The sequence below is a fragment of the Hyla sarda genome, chromosome 12 (assembly GCF_029499605.1).
Source record: "Hyla sarda isolate aHylSar1 chromosome 12, aHylSar1.hap1, whole genome shotgun sequence".
Taxonomy (NCBI): domain Eukaryota; kingdom Metazoa; phylum Chordata; class Amphibia; order Anura; family Hylidae; genus Hyla; species Hyla sarda.
In genome coordinates, this window is record NC_079200.1 from 42,385,967 (window position 1) to 42,408,059 (window position 22,093).

Genomic DNA, 22,093 nt, shown 5'->3' on the forward strand with positions numbered 1-22,093 from the left:
CAATTAAACATCTATAAAGGGAGACCTGAAAATGGCTTCCAGACGGTCCCCATCCAACCTGAGCTTAAAGGGGTATTTTGGCTTTATACATCTTATGCCCTATCCAAAGGATAGGGGATACCATAGATGATCGCAGGGGTCCTGCCGCTGGGGACTCCCGTGATCTCTCTGCATTCTGTGCCAGGCGCTGCCTCAGAGATGGGGTTGTGACATCATGGCCACGCCCCCTAAAGACGTCACACCACGTCCCCTCCAGTCATGTCTATGGGAGGGGGCGTAACAGCCATCTCTGAGGCAGCGCCCGGCACAGAATGCCGGGAGCTGCACCGAGATTCCCCCAACCCCCCCCGCAGCAGGACCCCTGCGATCATACTTTGGATAGGGGATAAGATGTATAAAGCTGGAATACCCCTTTAACACCTTAATCCCTTAAGGACGCAGCCCATTTTCACCTCTAGGACGCAGCCCTTTTTTGCACATCTGACCACTGTCACTTTAAACATTAATAACTCTGGAATGCTTTTACTTATCATTCTGATTCTGAGATTGCTTTTTCGTGACATATTCTACTTTAACATAGTGGTAAAATTTTGTGGTAACTTGCATCCTTTCTTGGTGAAAAAAATTGAAAATTTAGCATTTTTCTAACTTTGAAGCTCTCTGCTTGTAAGAAAAATGGATATTCCAAATAATTTTTTTTTTGGATTCACATATACAATATGTCTTTTTTATGTTTGCATCATAAAATTGACATGTTTTTACTTTTGGAAAACACCAGAGGGCTTCAAAGTTCTGTAGCAAATTTACAATTTTTCACTAAATTTTCAAACTCGCTATTTTTCATGGACCAGTTCAGGTTTGAAGTGGATTTGAAGGGTCTTCATATTAGAAATACCCCATAAATGACCCCATTATAAAAAACTACACCCCCCAAAGTATTCAAAATGACATTTAGTAGGTGTTTTAAGCCTTTGTTTCACAGGTGTTTCACAGGAATAGCAGCAAAGTGAAGGAGAAAATTCAAAATCAAAATTTTTTTACACTTGCATGTTCTTGTAGACCTAATTTTTGAATTTTTACAAGGGGTAAAAGGATAAAATTTATACTTGAATTTGTAGCCCAATTTCTCTCGAGTAAGCACATACCTCATATGTCTATGTAAATTGTTCGGCGGGCGCAGTAGAGGGCTCAGAAGCGAAAAGGGGATTTTGGAGAGTACGTTTTTCTGAAATGGTTTTTGGGGGGCATGTTGCATTTAGGAAGCCCCTATGGTGCCAAAACCGCAAAAAAAAAAAAAAAAAACATGGCATACCATTTTGGAAACTAGACCCCTTGAGGAACGTAACAAGGGGTAAAGTGAACCTTAATACCCCACAGGTGTTTCACGACTTTTGCATATGTAAAAAAAAAAAAATTATTTTTTTACCAAAAATGCTTGGTTTAGCAAAAATTTTACATTTTAAAAAAGGTAAAAACAGAAAATACCCTCCAAAATTTGAAGCCCAATTTCTCGCGATTCAGAAAACACCCCATATGGGGGTGAAAAGTGCTCTGCTGGCGCACTACAGGTCTCAGAATTGAAGGAGTCACATTTGGCTTTTTGGAAGCAAATTTTGCTCTGGGGGCATGCCGCATTTAGGAAGCCCCTATGGTGCCAGGACAGCAAAAAACAAAAACAAAAAAAAACACATGGCATACCATTTTGGAAACTAAACCCCTTGGGGAACGTAACAAGGGTAAAGTGAACCTTAATACCCCACAGGTGTTTCACGACTTTTGCATATGTAAATGCTTGTTTTCCCCCAAATTTTACATTTTTACAAGGGATAATAGCAGAAAATACCCCCCAAAATTTGTAACCCCATCTCTTCTGAGTATGGAAATACCCCATAAGTGGACGTGAAGTGCACTGGGGGCGAACTACAATGCTCAGAAGAGAAGGAGCATCATTGAGCTTTTGGAGAGAGAATTTGGCCATGTGCATTTACAAAGCCCCTCGTGGTGCCAGAACAGTGGACCCCCCCACATGTGACCCCATTTTTAAAACTACACCCCTCACGGAATGTAATAAGGGGTGCAGTGAGAATTTACACCCCACTGGCATTTGACGGATCTTTGGAACAGTGGGCTGCGCAAATAAAAAAAATTATTTTTCATTTTCACAGACCCGTTTCAAAGATCTGTCAGACACCTGTGGGGCGTAAATTCTCACTGTACCCCTTATTGCATTCCGTGAGGGGTGTAGTTTCCAAAATGGGGTCACATGTGGGTATTTATTGTTTTGCGCTTATGTCAGAACCGCTGTAAAATTAGCCACCCCTGTGCAAATCACCAATTTAGACCTCAAATGTACATAGTGCGCTCTCACTCCTGAGCCTTGTTGTGCGTCCCCAGAACACTTTGCGCCCACATAGGGGGTATCTCCGTACTCAGGAGAAATTGCGTTACAAATTTTGGGGGCTTTTTTCTTTCACTGCTTGTGAAATTTAAAAGTATGGGGCAACACCAGTATGTTAGTGTACAAAAGTGTTTTTTTTTTTGTTTTTTTTTTACACTAACAGGCTGGTGTAGACCCCAACTTTACCTTTTCATAAGGGGTAAAAGAAGAAAAAGCCCCCCAAAATATGTGGCCCTAAACTGTTGCCTTGAAATACGACAGGGCTCTAAAGTGAAAGAGCGCCATGCGCATTTGAGGCCTAAATTAGGGATTTGCATAGGGGTGGACATAGGGGTATTTTAAGCCTGTGATTCCCAAACAGGGTGCCTCCAGCTGTTGCAAAACTCCCAGCATGATTGGACAGTCAATGGCTGTCCAGAAATGCTGGGAGTTTTTGTTTTGCAACAGCTGGAGGCTCCGTTTTGGAAACACTGCTGTAGGATACATTTTTCATTTTTATTGGGGGGGGGGGGGGGCAGAGTATGTGTGTATATGTAGTGTTTTACTCTTTATTTTATGTTAGTGTAGTGTTTTTAGGCTACATTCACACTGACGGTGGATTACACTGAGTCTCCCGCACTGAGTCTCCCGAATTTGCCGCAGCTCAAACTTGAAGCGGGGAACTAACTGTAATCTGCCGCCAATGTGAATGTAACCTGTACATTCACATGGGGGGGGGGGGGGCAAAACTACAACTCCCAGCATGCACTGACAGAACGTGCATGCTGGGAGCTGTAGTTTTGCAACAGCTGGAGGCACACTGGTTGGAAAATACTGAGTTAGGTAATAGAACCTATTACCTAACTCTGTATTTCCCAACCAGTGTGCCTCCAGCTGTTGCAGAACTACAACTCTCAGCATGTACTGATTGCCAAAGGGAATGCTGGGAGATGTAGTTATGCAACAGCTGGAGGCACGCAAGTACAACTCCCAGCATGCCGAGACAGCCCTATGCTGTTCCTGAATGCTGGGAGTTGTAGTTTTGCAAGATTTAGAGGGGTTCAGGCTGGAGATCACCGACAGTGGTCTCTAAACTGTGGCCCTCCAGATGTTGCAAAACTACAAATCTCAGCATGCTAAGACAGCAAACTGCTGTCTGGGTATGCTGGGAGTTGTAGTTTTGTAACATCTGGAGGGCTACAGTTTAGAGACCGCTGTCAGTGATCTCTAGCCTGAACCCCATCTAGCAAAACTACAAATTCCAACATGCCAACACAGCAAACAGCTGTCAAGGCATGGTGGGAGTTGTAGTTTTGCAACATCTGGAGGGCCACAGTTTAGAGACCACTCTCCAAACTGTCGCCCTGCAGATGTTGCTAGGCAACAGACTCCCGGACACGCCGCCGCCATACTCTCCTCCTCCGCCGCCATGATCACAGCCGCTGCCGTCATCTGGAGCTCCCCCGCCGCTACTACACGGTTCCCCCCGCTGTGCCCGAACACCGATGGGTGGGCATAGCGGGGGGAACCAAACTTTAACCTCCCTGCCCCCAGATTGCTATTGTTCGGTCGCTCCATGGATCAATAGCAAGGATAGGAGGGGGTGGCACCGCTGCCACCTCACTCCTATCTCTTCAGGGGGATCGAGGGTGTTTTTTAAAAACTTTTTGCAATAATATAGCTCCCATAGGGGGCTATAACATGCAGTACATTGATTCAGTACACTGATCGCTGCCATTGCATTAAATGGCAGGGATCGGTGTTATCGACGGTTAATTGCTCAAGCCTGGATTTCAGGCTGTGAGCAATCGACGATCGGACGCGCAGAAGACAGGTGAGGGGACCTCCTGCTGCGTCATAGCTGATCGGGACATCAAAATTTTATTGTGGTGGTCCCTATCAGCCAGGATGCTTTTACTTTCACTTTTAGACACGGCGATCAACTTTGATCGCTGCATCTTAAGAGTTAATGCCGGACATCAGCCCGATCGGTGATGTCAGGCATTAGCGTGGGTCCTGGTTGCTTATCGCAACCGGGACCCACTGGGTATGATGCGCGCTCACCTCCTGAGCGCGCATTATATATGGAGACGCGCGTATGGACGTTCATAAACGTCCATATGCGCTAAAGGGTTAAGAGCATCTATGGTGAAGAATGGCAGCAAACCCCCTAATCCAGGTCCGCAAGAAGACCGGAGGCTGTAATCACTGCTAAAGGTGATTCGTCGTAAGTACTGAGTAAAGGGTCTGAATACTTATGTCACTGCAAGATTTTAGTTTTTCCTTTTCAATACATTATAATAGATTTGAAACATTCTGTTTTCACTTTGTCATTACGGGGTACTGAGTGCAGAATGATGGGGAAAACTTAACATATAAAAAAAAAAGTTATTTAACACCATTAAAGGGGTACTCCGCTGCTCAGCGTTTGGAACAAACTGTTCTGAAAGCTGGAGCCGGGAGCTCGTGACATTATAGCCCTGCCCCTCTCATGACACCCCCTCCCATAGACTTGCATTGAGGGGGCAGGGCATGACATCATGAGGGGGTGGAGCCATGATGTCACAAGCTCCCAGCTCCAGCATTAGGAACAGTGTGTTCTTAACGCTGAGCAGTGGAGCACCCCTTTAACAATAAAATTTGGTGTCTGTATAAAATGAAAATTTGATGCCAGGGCACAGATTAGGAAGTGTTGTGATCATCAAATAGGGATAAAGGTTCTTAAGGAAAGACTTACGCATTCAGCATGATCTTGCAGAGCAGCATGTATTTCAGGGCTGTTATAGCTCTGGGACTGTCAATGGAATCATAACCCTCAAAAGCCTCATAGAAATAGGAATAAGCAGTTTTCCAGTCCTTCTCCTCTGCTGCATGGATTATACCTAAAATGTTAAAGCAAATTAGAGTGAGCGAACATGAAAAGCCATCAATTTGCTGCAGCTGTGAAATCCCTGAAAAAGGAGAGTCAGGCATCAATAATGTCACTAGTTGTGACTATCTGCAGGTGGGAGAATGCACCTCTGTATATTACTGACCTGACTGCATGTCCAGTGCAGCCTGGAGCTTGGGTGGGCAATAGATGGCATTGGCTGTAGTACGGGCAGACGTTAGGGCGGCTCTGGCTTTGGGTAAGTTACTAAGGGCATGGTAGGTTTTACTCTCCAGGAGTTGAACCTCCACCAAAAGGGCTTTGTCATCCATCTTTTTCAATTCTCGTAGAAGTTGTGAACCTAGAAAGAGTCGAATTAGCTTATGAGGACAGATGCTGGTATAATAAGTAAACATAGAATATAGTATAATAAAGCATACAACACAAAGCGTTTATATGACCCTTTAAGTCAGAAAAGTTACTCACCCATGAAATGTCATTTTAATTCAGCTATTGTGGCTAAAAGTAGAGAAATTGCCTAACATTCCACAAAGTAGTGTCCAAACTAGTAGAATGCTATATCCATTTTAAAGGATCCATTTTTTTTATTCAACTGGTGCCAAAAAGGTAAAATAGATTTGTAAATTCCTTCTATTCAGAAATCTTAACCCTTCCAGTACTTAACTGCTGTATTCTCCAGAGGAAGTGGAGTTCTTTCCAGTCTGACCACAGTGCTCTCTGCTGACACCTCTGTCCATGTCAGGAACTGTCCAGAGCAGGAATACCTCCCCATAGCAAATCTATCCTGCTCTGGACAGTTCCTGACATGGACAGAGGTGTCAGCAGAGAGCACTGTGCTCAGACTGGAAAGAACAACTCCACTTCCTCTGGAGCATACAGCAGCTGATAAGTACTTGAAGGATTAAGATTTTTTTTAAAGAAGTAATTTACAAATCTGTTTTATATATATATGTTTTCCACCAGAGTATGCCTTTAAGCTTTATGTGAACTTATCAAAATGGAAAGCCCCAACAAATGCCATTTATACATATTCACAAAGCCTATTGAATCCATGGCTCTATTACAAATTAGCTGTGTATCCAATGAACACTGGATGCTTGATAGACTGAAGAGAAAGGCTGCCACCTGCTGGCACACTTACCTAATTGCAATGCCTCTTGGTAACGTTTAGTGTCAAAGTAGAGGGACACGAGCCGAGACTAGGGGAAAACAGCAAGCAAAATGAACAACTGTAATAATGCAGAAGTGTGATGTCCTCACTTTACACATGAATTAGACACAATTGACGCCTGTAATAATCTGGTCTATGTCACACTTACCTCCAGTGCCTGGCGCAGAAAAGTCCTCTTCTCAGCCTTGGCCCATTCAATGCATTCCAAGCAAAGCTCCACCTGAAAGAGGTCACTTGTTAGAAGATACAAGAACCCCAAAAAAATCAAACAAAAATATTCACCTTTTTGTGTCAGCAGGTGTTTGTCATTTGCAGCATTCTTGCTTAAAATTTAGTAATAGCATTTAAAGGAGCTCAACAATGTGCCCTATAAGTTTTTGAGACATGGGGGGGGGGGGGGTTGTAGTACTTTTTTTTTTTTTTTTAAACCCTGTATAGAGGAAAAATGGTGCAGCTGCCCATAGCAACCAGATTGCTCCTTTTGTGTTTCGGAGGCCTTTAAAAAATGAGCGATGTGATTGGTTGCTGCACCAATCTTCTCCTACACGGGTCTTGATATACATCTCCCATGGACACTACTCCATAGATGATGCTCAATACAGAGCGGCTTTAAATAATTACCACACATCAGCGTAATGATCTTCTATAACACAGGATGGAGCACAAGCTGATTGGTGGGGTCCAACCACTGGGACTCATAGCAATACAGAGAACGGGAACACCACTATCCCAAGAATGAACGGAGTGTGCATATGTGCGGCCAGTGCTTTTTTTTTTTTATTCTCTATGGTGCACCAGATCAGAAATAGTCATAGGACTGTGCATAAGGGATCATTTCTAAATAGGAATACCCCTTTAATACAGCATACCAGTGCTCAAGTGGTTAAACATCTCCCCCTCACCCCCCTTTCCAGTGTTATCCTAGCGGTAAGAGAAGGCTGAACATTGATAGCTCAGCTTTCCGCTTCATCTGATGAGTACAGGAAGAAAATAAAGACCGCACAGCTGAAGGGTTTCGTCTATGATCAAGCTGAGCCAAAAGCTCTACCCGATCACTAATATATGGAGCTCAGGACGTCTGCAGGGGAGAAAACTCTCCCTAAGGCTAGGTTCACACAGCAGACTTTCTGCACAGAAGTCTGCATGAAAATTCAGCAGTAAATTCCTTTCCCATTCCCTTCAATGGAATTCCTGCAGTAGAAATTCTTTTGTGTGAACGGGATAGTGGAATCCCATTGAAGTGTATTGGCTATAAATTCTAGGGATCGACCAAAATTGATTTTTTTAGGGCCAATGTATCAGATCAAGAGGTACTGGGCACTACCTGTGTGAATCTCGGGCTAGGTGCTGGTGAATGGTATAACAGTGCGGCTCCCTAGAAGATAGTCTGTTCCTGAATGGGTGCTGACTACGTGAGGAAAGGCAGCAAAGTTAAGTACTTCAATGAAAAAGAACACACGGAGCTTCTTTATTAGTTTAATGAACGAGCACTGGAGACAAGGTGCAGGGACCCGTCCTCACCACCTGGCTCCCCGCACCTTGTCTCCCGTGCTTGTTCGTTGAATGAATAAAGAAGCTGACACAGCAAGACTTAAGCGAGTGCTCCGTGTTTTCTCTCTCATTGAAGTACTTGAATTTTTTAGGGCCAATACCAATAATCTGTGACCTTTCAGGCCGATAGCCGATAACTTATACCAATATTCCGGTAGACGTTATCGGCTATTCTCCCCCCCCACCAGAAGCCACTGCAGATCAATGATTTAAAGTGGGCGCTTTAAATCAATGAACTGCAGTGGCTTTTGCGGGGCCAGAGACCACCGCCGCCACCCGCTTCTCTCCCCCTGCCTGTCCTGGGGTCCTCCTGAGTCCAACCACCACCACCGCTGCTCCCCCCTGCCCAGAGACCGCCGCCGCTGCCTCATTGCCTCCCCCATCCCCGGTTTTATAATTACCTGTTCCCAGGGTCCGTGCAACTTTTGGCTCCTGCGCTATCACTGTGCGCACTGACGGTGACGTCGCATTGAGGAATTCACTCGTCATTGCACAGCAACAGTGCAGGACGCCGCAGGAGCCAGAAGTAGCACGGACCCTGGGAACAGGTAATAATAAAACCGGGGGAGGCAATGGGCAGCGGTCATCTCTGGCGGGGGGGCTTGGCATTATCGGCATATCGCCATGGTAATTACCGATAATGTCCAAAATCGTGAATATCGGCCGATAATATCGGGCAAACCGATAATCGGTCGATCCTTAATAAATTAATGCAGAAATTCTGGCGTGTGAAAAAAAGCCTAAGGGAGGGTTGCTTCTGAGCCGTGTGGCTATGCTGCTTAAAAGAAAAATGGAGGAGAATATCTAATGGCAGCCATTCATTTCAATGTATTGCTACATTTTCTTTGCACCAACCAATGTATAGCCTGCTCCTGGGCTCCACTTATTAGTGGGGCTAGACTCACAGCAACAGTATAAATAGGAATTGTCACAAAAAGATGATGTATATGGAGGCAGACTGACTAGACTTAAGTGTGTTAAGCTTTGCCCTGGACAGTTAAGTGGTGCCCAAAATATCTAGTAACCACTTCACCCTGTCTCTAAGGCATTAAACATGTATGGCTATTCACAGAGTATGTCCAGAATCATCGACACACATAAGTGGACCACTTCAATCCCTCAACATCCTCAGGAAAGCCTAAAATAAGCTCCTGTCTCACCTCCTGTCCAGTTGCAGCTTCCATATCCAGGAACAGGTCCAGGAGGGATCTCACAAGGCGGGCTGCTTTTGCCTTACTGATGGAGTTCAAAAAGGGGCGCACATATTTCAGAAGACCGCCAAGTTCTTAAAAATAAAACAGGGGGAAAGAACATGTTAAAGTCATTGTGGATAGAGGGGCAGACGACAGGTTTCAGTAATCATTTCACTAGTCCACTTCTCAGGCTTCCAGTTTACAAACTAGCCACATTAATGACAGGTGTAAAGTGTGGAGTATACTGAATGTGAACATGCACCAAAACATTGCCTCCAGAGAGCAGTGTATTGTGGGAGCTGGAACGCTCCATCAGATCAGGTCTCTTCATTCCAAGTAACAACTAAAAGCTGGATGTGAACAGACAGCGCTACTATAAACAATGTACACAAATGTTTTTCACAAAGTTACTGATACTTTACATAGACTTATAACAGTAAGGCCGGGTTCACACCACGTTTTTGCAATGCAGTTCCCGTATACTTTTTCAATTTGAAAACCGAACGGAATTGTATTGAAAACCATTGAAAATTGTATGACAAAAGATGCATCCGGTTGTGTCCGTTTTGCATCCTGTGCGGGTATTGTCAGGTTTTTTTTCCTTACCTAAAACCGCAGCCTACCACGGTTTTCTCGTCCGGGTGAAAAACTGTATTGAAACCGTATAAGTTTATTTTTAACATGGGAGTCAACGGGAACCGTACATAACTGTATATGCGTACAGTTCCATCAGTTTTTAACCATACGGTTTATGACTTTGCACAGTTTTTTCCTTGGAATTTCAATAAAACAAGCGAAACTTTATTCATAATGGAGTGAGAAGTTCAAAACGTATATGTTTTTTCTTAAAAACTGATACAACCGGACATTTTTCAAACCGTATATGGATTAAAATTTGTACACACGTTTTGATACAGTTTAGTCAGGTTTTGAAGAATCCGTTTTTTATCAAAAATCTGATACGGGAACTGTATTGCAAAAACGTGGTGTGAACCCAGCCTCACAAAAACAGTGTCACATACAGTACATTTTAAGTCAGATCTATCACAACTCCAGCTTTTTCTGCCCACACAAACAGATTGACAGCTTTCCATATACAGTAACCCCCCGACCTACGATGGCCCCGACATATGATAAAATCGACATACGATGGCCTCTCAGTCGGGGCCATCGCATTAACTGCTATCCGACAGCGCAAAATGCTTAAGCTGCTGTCGGATAGCAGTTTAAGCATCCCTGGCAGGTTCGCTTACCAATTCCCGATGCTCCGGGTCCACTTCGCGATCCTCCGGTGTCTTGCGCATCTTCTCCAGGGTCCGGGCCTCGCTTTCCGGCGTCGTTATTACGTCACTACGCACGCCGCGCAGCAGCGTAATAACGTCACCAGAAAGCGAGGCCCGGACCCTGCAGAAGATGTGGAAGAAGCCGGAGGATCACGAAGAAGACACCGGAGCAGCGGGACAGCATCCTATACTTTACATTGCACGGATCCCTCAACATACGATGGATTCGACAAACGATGGGTCGTTTGGAACGAATTACCATCGTATGTTGAGGGACCACTGTACAGTGGTCCCTTAACATACGATGGTAATCCGTTCCAAATGGACCATCGTTTGTTGAAACCATCGTATGTTGAGGGATCCGTGCAATGTAAAGTATAGGACAGTGGTCTACAACCTGCAGACCTCCAGATGTTGAAAAACTACAACACCCAGCATGCCCGGACAGCCAACGGCTGTCCGGGCATGCTGGGAGTTGTAGTTTTGCAACATATGGAGGTCCGCAGGTTGTAGACTACTGGTATTGGAGGTTATACTCACGTGTCCCCACCGCTTGTCACCGCTGCCCTGGATGTCGCCCTCCATCGCTGTCGACGCGTCCCCGACGCTCCGGAAAGGCCTCTGCTTCCCCGACATCCTCGCTCTCCGTCGCCGCCATCACGTCGCTACACACGCCGCTCCTATTGGATGACGGGACAGCGTGCGCAGCGACGTGATGATGACGATGGAGAGCACCGACGATGCAGGGGATCCCAAAGACGACGCACTGGTGCCCCGAGGACAGGTAAGTGATAGTCAGCGGACCACACAGGGCACCGTAAACGGCTATTCGACGGTGGCTGAAGCAGTCTGCGCTTCCGGATAGCTGTTTATGCGATGGCCCCGACATACAAAAGCATCGTATGTTGACGCTGCCTTTAACATGCAATGGCCTCTGAGAGGCAATCGCATGTTGAAATTATCGTATGTCGGGGCCATCGTAGGTCGGGGGGGGGGGGGGGGTGGTCACTGTACTTTATACACAGGGAAAGTAGTCAACCTAGAGTGGGCATGCTGCCCTCATACACAACAACTAGGGTTACACTAGCAGTGGATCACCAGTTGTTGCAAAACTAGGCATGCCTGGACAGCAAATGGCCGTCTAGGCATGCTGGGAGTTGTAGTTCCGCAAGAGGAAAATCTAAGTGAAAGCATTGCGATTTTACTTTAATTTATATCCGTTAAATATAACCCACAAGTTTATAAGAGTTATCAATAAAAGTTAAATTTTAAGTAAGTTCAAGAAAAACTACAAGCCATAAAGTGTAAGACAACTCCGTTCACTTAATGGGGTTATCCCCACAATTAACCTCTTTCCCTAGGTGATAACTAGCTGATCTTAGAGGGTCTAACTGATGGGACCACCACCAATTACAAGACTGGAGATCCACAGTCCCCCGCATGCTTTACTGCTGCGTCACTCATTCTTTTTGGGTCTTCATAACTTTGCTAAAGCCCCATAGTGAACAGAACATATACCGAGAGTATGGGCTGACAGATTTGAGCTCTGGTCACATGATAATTCCAGGGGTCAGACCCCCAAACAGCTAGCTATCCATTATCCTGTGGATAGGGAATAATCCCTTTAATACCCGACTACTACTAGTATTCGTTCTATATGAGAAAATTATCTTTATGAAAGGATATGAGGCCTATATTCCTAAAATAACATGATTATAAACACTGACAAGTAAGACAATGACTCGACATGCCAGTAACACAATTTGGCCATGAAGAAGTCTGTGATGCCATCTGTGCAGGCAGCATGGAGCCAGCCCCCCTCTTGCTGCTATTTATAAGTGCCCAGGAAGTGAAGGATGGGGTATAGATTACATGAGATAAATGCAATCTCATCCTATCATCACCGAAGTTGCAAAACTTTCACACAGATGGGACCCAAGAGATTGTCAACATGTCGGCCCATCAGCCTGACCACAATGGTCCCTGTATAAGTCCTCAGTGTAACTCCTAGTCCACGTCACAATATATTATTACAGGGGGCAGTCAGAACAGCATTACAACCCATCACAGTTACTACTAGGGGAGTGAATCGCCAAGAATTTGGCGATACGATTCGAATCGCGATACCAGTGTGGCGATTCGATATATCCCAATACCGTCTAGGTGATGATACAGCGCGATATATCCCGATTCTGTCTAAAAAACAATGTCTTTTACACTTTTATTAAAACTTTTTTTTATACACTTTAGTCTTTTAGGAATCATTAGATTCCTCAGACAGATGAATAGAGTTCTATTGAACTCCATTGGTCTGCGATCCATTGATAGAGCCTGGTCCAGCCAGGCTCTAGCAATGACAGAGCCACGGAGAGCAGGGAAGCAGAGGTAAGTCCTCCGGCTACCTGCACAGTGGATCGCCCGCCCGCGATCGTGCTGTGGGGGGGGGGGCGATCCACCACAGTAGCCCACCAGGGAGCATTCACAGATCCCTTTAGACGCTGCTATCAGCTTTGACAGTGGCGATCTAAAGGGTTAATAGCCAGCCGTGGCAATCTCCGCATGCTGGCTATTAGCGGCGGCCTCCGGCTACTGAGAACAGTCGGGGGCTGCAGAGTAGGGAGCAGGCAGGAGTCCGGAGCCCACTCCATACAGACTGCAGAGCACCGCATGCTGGATATTAGCGGCGGCCTCCGGCTACTGAGAACAGCCGGGGGCTGCAGAATAGGGAGCAGGCAGGAGTCCGGAGCCCGCTCCATACAGACTGTAGAGCACCGCATACTGGATATTAGTGGCGGTGATGCATCAGCGGCCCCCGGCTACTGAAATCAGCCGGGGGTCACAGAGTACGGAGTGGGCACGAGTCGGAGCCCGCTCTGTACACCCAGAGCGCCGCCGCGTCAGATCCGGCCTGCCCGGTTCCACAGATGTGGAACTTGTATCTCCTGATGCCCGGGACATGCTGTTCCGGGCGTCAGGAGATACAAATTTCACATCCCTAAAAGGATAGATTCAAAAATATTTTGGATCGATTCAGTATCGCCAAGTGAAAAATCACGATAATCGCGCAAATCGATTTTTTCTTACATCCCTAGTTACTACTGTCTGTAGTGAACACTAAAGGGTCCAGGCTTTTTAGGTTTTGCTCCACCCCTGTACATGAACTTCAGATCATCTTCTTTCAAATAAATGGGGATGGGATGTAATACCAGGTATAGCCTGTGAAACTGGTGGTGCTGTTTCTAGGGGGGTGAGAAGATAAAAATAAAATAAAAATAAAAAATAAAAAAAAGGCAGATTTTTTTCTTTTCTTTTTTTTAACCCTTTTAAGTGATGGATTTTACTGTATATGAAGAACATTGTTTTTCAAGGATATCTTCAGGTACAAGACAAAAAAGTAAACATCCATCTGTCCTGAGCTCACCTGCCGCTTGTCCGGTTTTGGCCAGAAGCCCACCCAATTCCAGGATGCTCTGCTCCTTGACACGTACGGCTTCCTCATCACTTTCCTGAATGTCTCGCTTCACTGCAAAGCAAACAAAGAGCTTCAAGTCACGGCGTCCGACTATCATATGGCACACAAGATATATACTTCCTTTATATAGACTCTTCACAGTAGATTATCAGTGAAATGTAACAAATATGGTGCCAATGAGAAGTAGAGTGGTTACCAATAGCAACCAGCTTCCAGGCTTTTTACAAAAAATGTAATCTGATTGGTCACTGCTCTGCTTTTTCATTGCAAAAGAGCATTGAGCAAATCGTGGGGGATCTAGCATCTTATCCCTTATCCAAAGTATAGCGGATAAGATGTCTCACCACAGGAGTCCCGCCCCTGGGGTCCCCCGCAATCTTGTATTCGCCACCCACCTGTTTGAGCTGCACGCCGCGGTGCCAGCTCACTAACAGCCGGGTGGCGACCACGGGGCCGGAGTATCATGACGTCACCCACCCCCGCTATGCATGTCTATGGGAGGGGGCATGACAGCAGTCACGCCCCCTCCCATAGACTTGCATAGCGGGGGCGGGGTGTGACGTCACAATATTCCGGCTCTGTGGTCGCCACCCGACTGTTTGTGAGCTGGCACCGCGGCGTGCAGCTCAAACAGGTGGGTGGCGAATACAAGATTGCGGGGGACCCCAGCAGCGGAACTCCACGGTGAGACATCTTATCCGCTATCCTTTGGATAAGGGATAAGATGTCTCAGGGCTGGAGTACCCCTTTAAAGGGTGTTTTTATCTTAGAAGTTGTTAGGAGGTGGGACACCCATTGGTGCTGAGAACAAAGGGGACCCAGCACATTCACCGTGGAATATTAAGACACACATGGATATCAAAATATCCCTCTAAGTTTCCAATAGTTTTTTTTGTCTGGCAGTTTTTGGAAAACTGTCACTGCTGGTTTTGAGCCAAAATATATATATATATATATATATATATATATATATATATATATATATATATATATATATGTATGTATGTGTATATATGTAGAGGTCACATTGCGTAACCACTGCGCAGAATCTGTCGAGTATTCTTCTAAGAGCAGACATACAGGGCTGCCTAAAGGTAGGGGTCACACATTGCATATATGCAGCGTATTTCACGCTGCGCACATTCCGCTGCTCAGTGTAAAATATGCTGTGTATTCTATGAACAGACACACAGGGCTTCCCCGTAGCAGCCCTGTGTGCGCAGTAAAGTTTGGAGGCGGAACCAGCATGTCACAGTCCCGTTGGCGTGCTGGCCCTGCCACCAAACCTCACGGCACACACAGGGCGGCCGCAGGGAAGCCACGTGTACTTGTTCATAGCAGAATACACGGCAAATTTCAGAGGAATTTGTTTGGCATAAAATACACTGCATATACACAATCTGTGACCCAACTTTAGGGTCTATTCACACGTGCATGAAATATGCGCAAGATTTGAAGCTGCAGATTTTAATATAAACTAAATGACTGAACGCAGATTCAAATCCTGCACAGGATACTGTATGTGTGAATACACCCTTAATGGTGATTACAATACAGAATTAAAAGGGTTATCCAGGAGATTTTTTTTTTTTTTTTTTTTATACATCCACTGGCTCCAAAAAGTTAAACAGCTTTGTAAATTACTTCTATAAAAAAAAAATATATATATATATCGTAATTCTTTCAGTACTTAATGGCTGCTGAAGTTGAGTTGTTCTTTTCTGTCTAAGTGCTCTCTGATGACACGTGTCTAGGGAACTGTCCAGAGTAGAAGCAAATCCCCAAAGCAAAACTCTTCTACTCTGTGCAGTTCCTGAGACAAGCAGAGATGTCAGCCTAGAGCACTGTTGTCAGACTGAAAAGAACAACTCAACTTCGGCAGCTGATAATTATTGGAAGGATTAAGATTTTTTAATAGAAGTCACTTACAAATCTGTTTAACTTTCTGGAGCCAGTTGATATAAAATTATTTTTCCTGAAATACCTCTTTAACCTCTTAAGGACGCAGGGCATACCTATACGCCCTGAATCTGCTCCCTTTCTATAAGCGGATCGGGCCTGGACCCGTGGCTAATAGCGCGTGGCACCGATCGCAGTGCCGCACACTATTAACTTTTTATACACGCCGTTCAAAGTTGATCACCGTATCTAAAGTGAAAGTAAACTACTACAAGCTAGCTAGTTCAGGACCACCGCTGCAAAATCACGGAGTCCCGAAATGCTGGAGGACACAAGGAGGGTCCCTACCTCCCTCCTAGGCATCCGATCGCAGAATGACTGTTCTGTGCCTGAGATCCAGGCATGAGCAGTCAAGCGGCAGAATCATTGATCAATGTTATCCTATGGGATAATAAAGATCAATGTAAAAGATCAGTGTGTGCAGTGTTATAGCCTCCTATGGAAGCTATAACAATGCAAAAAAAAAAAAAAAGTGAAAAACAAAATTAATAAAGATCATTTAACCCCTTCCCTAATAAAAGTTTGAACCACCCACTTTTACCATTTAAAAAAAAAAAATTATTAAACTGCACGGTCAATGGCGTATACGCAAAAAAATGTCCAAGTCCAAAATAGAGTATTTTTGGTCACATTTAATATCATGAAAAAATTAATAAAAAGTGATCAAAAAGTCAGATCAATATAAAAATGGTACCGCTAAAAACTTAAAAAGATCACTGCACAAAAATGAGCCCTCATAACACCCCATACGCAGAAAATTAAAAAAAAAAATTATAGGGGTCAGAAGATGACAATTTTAAACGTCTAAATTTTCCTGCATGTAGTTATGATTTTTTAACTGAATGAAAGCTGAGAAGAGCGGCTAGTATGGACAACAAGGCCAACGTTCTGTCTCAGATTTATTCTGATGGGAAGACTTGTAGTAATGAATTAAAGGGGTACTCCGGTGAAAACCTTTTTTCTTTAAAATCAACTGGTGGCAGAAAGTTAACCATATTTGTAAATTACGTCTATTAAAAAATCTTAATCCTTCCAGTACTTATTAGCTGCTGAATGCTACAGAGGAAATTCCTTTCTTTTTGCAACACTGATGACATCACGAGCACAGTGCTCTCTGCTGACATCTCTGTCCATTTTAGCAACCGTGCATAGCAGATGCACAGCATGTATGCTAAGGGCAGCATGGTGGCTCAGTGGTTAGCACTGCTGCCTTGCAGTGCTGGGGACTTGGGTTCAAACAACAACAAATAAAGCGTTATTATTATTATAATAATGTCAGCAGAGAGAACTGTGCTCGTGATGTCATCAGAGAGCATTTCAAAAAGAAAAGAATTTCCTCTGTAGTATTCAGCAGCTAATAAGTACAGGAAGGATTAAGATTTTTTTATAGAAGTAATTTACAAATATGGTTAACTTTCTGCCACCAGTTGATTTAAAAGAAAAAAAGGTTTTCACTGGAGTACCCCTTTAAGGTCCCGGGCTACAACTTTAGAGGTTTTGCTATGACTCTGCTCTGGATCAACACTCCATGACAATCAGAAGATGAAAGTAATGGATTTCTACCATCGTACAGAAGACTATAGCAGTGATTTCTTATAGCATTTAAAGGGAACTTGTCATCACATCATGCTGCCCGAGCTATTGGGTGGTCCCTGGTGGCATCTTCCTGCTCCACCAGCCTTGATGCCTTTCAACATCCAAACAGGAAGAGATTTATAAATCAGATCTTGTGGGCAAGAACCAGGGTGCCTGCATCTGTTGCAAAACTTCAATTCCCAGCATGCCCGGACAGCCGAAGGCTGTCCGGGCATGCTGGGAGTTGTAGTTTTGCAACAGAGAGGCACCCTGGTTGGGAAACATTGCCTTAGGGGGTAAAGCATGACAAGGATTCTTCCTCTGGTGTTATATAAATCTGTGATTCAAACTCTGCCCACTCGGGCCCTGTACTAAATATGACAAAATCCCATCCGTCACTAACTCATGGTTTGTTTTTTACATAAAGTTTCAATTTATAGTTTTCCCTGGCATTAGCGTGCCCAAATGACCCTTTTATTTTTATTTTTTTTTACTTCTGGTTTTGATAAATCGCCTCCAAAGAAAGTCAATATACAGGGATTGTGTTTTATTTATTCCAGTAATAAATAAATTTATATATATATATATATATATATATATATATATATATATATATATATAGGGCCTTCTCTATTCTTACTAGAGAAGTTACAATACAAAAACCGATATTGGTGCTCAACTTTCGCCCACGGCTTCAAAAAGTTTAAAGCCACCTCTGCTGTCACATGACGAAAAAAATAAAATAAAAAAAAAGTTATGGTAATTGGTATCGGCAAGTACTTGAAAAAAACAAAAAAAAAATATAGAAAAAGAATTATATATACACATTTATTCTCAGTTTAAAAAAAAAAAAGAAAAAAAGTTATCCGTACATCCCTAATAGTATCTGACGACCATTATCTCAGGTTATTCTATGGGTTGCCCCAAAAGGGCTGATCCATCTCATCAGGTATACCCCTGCTCTAATATGACTGGGTGGATACATTTACCCTTTATTACTATAAAAAAAAACTAGATATGGCAGGACCTACCTTTAGCAGTGATCCCCAACCTGTAGCTGTTGCTAAACTACAACTCCCAGCATGCCCTGACAGATGAAGGCTGAGAGTTGTAGTTTTGCAGCAGCCACAGGATGGGGAACACTGAGTAGGAATATATCTGTGTCCCAATACATATATTGCCAAGGCAAGGAACAATATATATGAGTGCCGGCTGTAGTGTAGGAGCCCATATATAAGAGTGCAGGAGCCCATATATAAGAGTGCAGGAGCCCATATATAAGAGTGCAGGCTGTAGTGCAGGAGCCCATATATAAGAGTGGAGGCTGTAGTGTAGGAGCCCATATATAAGAGGGCAGGCTGTAGTGTAGGAGCCCATATATAAGAGTGCAGGCTGTAGTGTAGGAGCCCATATATAAGAGTGCAGGCTGTAGTGTAGGAGCCCATATATAAGAGTACAGGCTGTAGTGTAGGAGCCCATATATAAGAGTGCAGGCTGTAGTGTAGGAGCCCATATATAAGAGTGCAGGCTGTAGTGTAGGAGCCCATATATAAGAGTGCAGGCTGTAGTGTAGGAGCCCATATATAAGAGTGCAGGCTGTAGTGTAGGAGCCCATATATAAGAGTGGAGGCTGTAGTGTAGGAGCCCATATATAAGAGTGGAGGCTGTAGTGTAGGAGCCCATATAGAAGAGTGCAGGCTGTAGTGTAGGAGCCCATATATAAGAGGGCAGGAGCCCATATATAAGAGGGCAGGCTGTAGTGTAGGAGCCCATATATAAGAGGGCAGGCTGTAGTGTAGGAGCCCATATATAAGAGTGCAGGCTGTAGAGTAGGAGCCCATATATAAGAGTGCAGGCTGTAGTGTAGGAGCCCATATATAAGAGTGCAGGCTGTAGTGTAGGAGCCCATATATAAGAGTACAGGCTGTAGTGTAGGAGCCCATATATAAGAGTGCAGGCTGTAGAGTAGGAGCCCATATATAAGAGTGCAGGCTGTAGTGTAGGAGCCCATATAGAAGAGTGCAGGCTGTAGTGTAGGAGCCCATATATAAGAGTGCCGGCTGTAGTGTAGGAGCCCATATATAAGAGTGCAGGAGCCCATATATAAGAGTGCAGGCTGTAGTGTAGGAGCCCATATATAAGAGTGCAGGCTGTAGTGTAGGAGCCCATATATAAGAGTGCAGGAGCCCATATATAAGAGTGCAGGCTGTAGTGTAGGAGCCCATATATAAGAGTGCAGGAGCCCATATATAAGAGTGGAGGCTGTAGTGTAGGAGCCCATATAGAAGAGTGCAGGCTGTAGTGTAGGAGCCCATATATAAGAGGGCAGGAGCCCATATATAAGAGGGCAGGCTGTAGTGTAGGAGCCCATATATAAGAGGGCAGGCTGTAGTGTAGGAGCCCATATATAAGAGTGCAGGCTGTAGAGTAGGAGCCCATATATAAGAGTGCAGGCTGTAGTGTAGGAGCCCATATATAAGAGTGCAGGCTGTAGTGTAGGAGCCCATATATAAGAGTGCAGGCTGTAGTGTAGGAGCCCATATATAAGAGTGCAGGCTGTAGAGTAGGAGCCCATATATAAGAGTGCCGGCTGTAGTGTAGGAGCCCATATATAAGAGTGCAGGAGCCCATATATAAGAGTGCAGGCTGTAGTGTAGGAGCCCATATATAAGAGTGCAGGCTGTAGTGTAGGAGCCCATATATAAGAGTGCAGGAGCCCATATATAAGAGTGCAGGAGCCCATATATAAGAGTGCAGGCTGTAGTGTAGGAGCCCATATATAAGAGTGCAGGCTGTAGTGTAGGAGCCCATATATAAGAGTGCAGGAGCCCATATATAAGAGTGGAGGCTGTAGTGTAGGAGCCCATATATAAGAGTACAGGCTGTAGTGTAGGAGCCCATATATAAGAGTACAGGCTGTAGTGTAGGAGCCCATATATAAGAGTACAGGCTGTAGTGTAGGAGCCCATATATAAGAGTACAGGCTGTAGTGTAGGAGCCCATATATAAAAGAGTGGAGGCTGTAGTGTAGGAGCCCATATATATAAGAGTGGAGGCTGTAGTGTAGGAGCCCATATATAAGAGTGCAGGCTGTAGAGTAGGAGCCCATATATAAGAGTGCAGGCTGTAGTGTAGGAGCCCATATATAAGAGTGCAGGCTGTAGTGTAGGAGCCCATATATAAGAGTGCAGGCTGTAGAGTAGGAGCCCATATATAAGAGTGCAGGCTGTAGTGTAGGAGCCCATATATAAGAGTGCAGGCTGTAGAGTAGGAGCCCATATATAAGAGTGCAGGCTGTAGTGTAGGAGCCCATATATAAGAGTGGAGGCTGTAGTGTAGGAGCCCATATATAAGAGTGGAGGCTGTAGTGTAGGAGCCCATATATAAGAGTGGAGGCTGTAGTGTAGGAGCCCATATATAAGAGTGGAGGCTGTAGTGTAGGAGCCCATATATAAAAGAGTGCAGGCTGTAGTGTAGGAGCCCATATATAAGAGTGCAGGCTGTAGTGTAGGAGCCCATATATAAGAGTACAGGCTGTAGTGTAGGAGCCCATATATAAGAGGGCAGGCTGTAGTGTAGGAGCCCATATATAAGAGGGCAGGCTGTAGTGTAGGAGCCCATATATAAGAGTGCAGGCTGTAGTGTAGGAGCCCATATATAAGAGTGCAGGCTGTAGTGTAGGAGCCCATATATAAGAGGGCAGGCTGTAGTGTAGGAGCCCATATATAAGAGTGCAGGCTGTAGTGTAGGAGCCCATATATAAGAGTGCAGGCTGTAGTGTAGGAGCCCATATATAAGAGTACAGGCTGTAGTGTAGGAGCCCATATATAAGAGTACAGGCTGTAGAGTAGGAGCCCATATATAAGAGTACAGGCTGTAGTGTAGGAGCCCATATATAAGAGTACAGGCTGTAGAGTAGTAGGGCCCCTCTATGTTCCCCCAGCATGTGTGCAGTGATCACGTGAGCCCCCGGGCCTGCCATCTCCATCACATCCCCAGCACCGGCCATACCTCCCCATATACATTTATAACAATGGCATACTGTCAGCCCTGTAGGCTCCATGCTCCCCCCACGCACAGCCGGTCCCTCCGCTCTCCTCCCGCCTCCCCCGGCGGCTCCCCTCACCTATAGACTGCAGGATGTCTATACTCGCCGCCCGATCCGTCACCACCATTTCTTGCGCTCTCTGGAACTCGATCACAGCCGCTGTCGCCATCTTGCCCTATTCCTGCACCCTGACACAGCTCTTCCGGGCCGGAAGTAGCGGTGCCGGAAGCTCACCCCCTCCTCCCTCAGCGCGAGCCTGTTCCGGGGGACACCGCGGGGGCTCTTGGGAAACGTAGTTTACAGACAAGATAAAGGCGTGGTTAGCGGAGAACGTCACGAGCTGTGGTGTGTATGGCGCAGGGGGCGCCCTGGTTTGTCAGCTCATGTTACACAACATGGAGGCATGATATCAACTTTTTTTATAGCTACGTTCTTATTTATCAGATTTAAAAAAACGTCACTAAAAACTGCCTACTCAAACATTAGTTGTTTTTGCGTTTAGTGAGAGAGATTTATTAAAACCTGTCCAAAATAAAAGTTGCTGAGTTGCCCATAGCAACCAATCAGATTGCTT

The 22,093-nt window shown here is 44.8% G+C and overlaps 1 protein-coding gene across 1 annotated transcript in view; it reads right to left on the reverse strand.

The window, feature by feature from the left end:
* The window catches only part of PSMD11 (proteasome 26S subunit, non-ATPase 11), a 46,225-nt gene extending 24,416 nt beyond the window's left edge, over window positions 1–21,809 (reverse strand). Inside the window, exons 1-7 of the mRNA XM_056548863.1 lie at window positions 21,598–21,809; window positions 13,887–13,988; window positions 9,150–9,274; window positions 6,587–6,658; window positions 6,409–6,466; window positions 5,413–5,607; window positions 5,115–5,259 (exon numbers count right to left, since the gene is read on the reverse strand). Coding sequence (XP_056404838.1) covers window positions 5,115–5,259; window positions 5,413–5,607; window positions 6,409–6,466; window positions 6,587–6,658; window positions 9,150–9,274; window positions 13,887–13,988; window positions 21,598–21,688 — 788 coding nt within the window. The 5' untranslated portion in view covers window positions 21,689–21,809. The remainder of the gene's footprint in view (window positions 1–5,114; window positions 5,260–5,412; window positions 5,608–6,408; window positions 6,467–6,586; window positions 6,659–9,149; window positions 9,275–13,886; window positions 13,989–21,597) is intronic.
* Window positions 21,810–22,093: the final 284 nt, after the last annotated feature.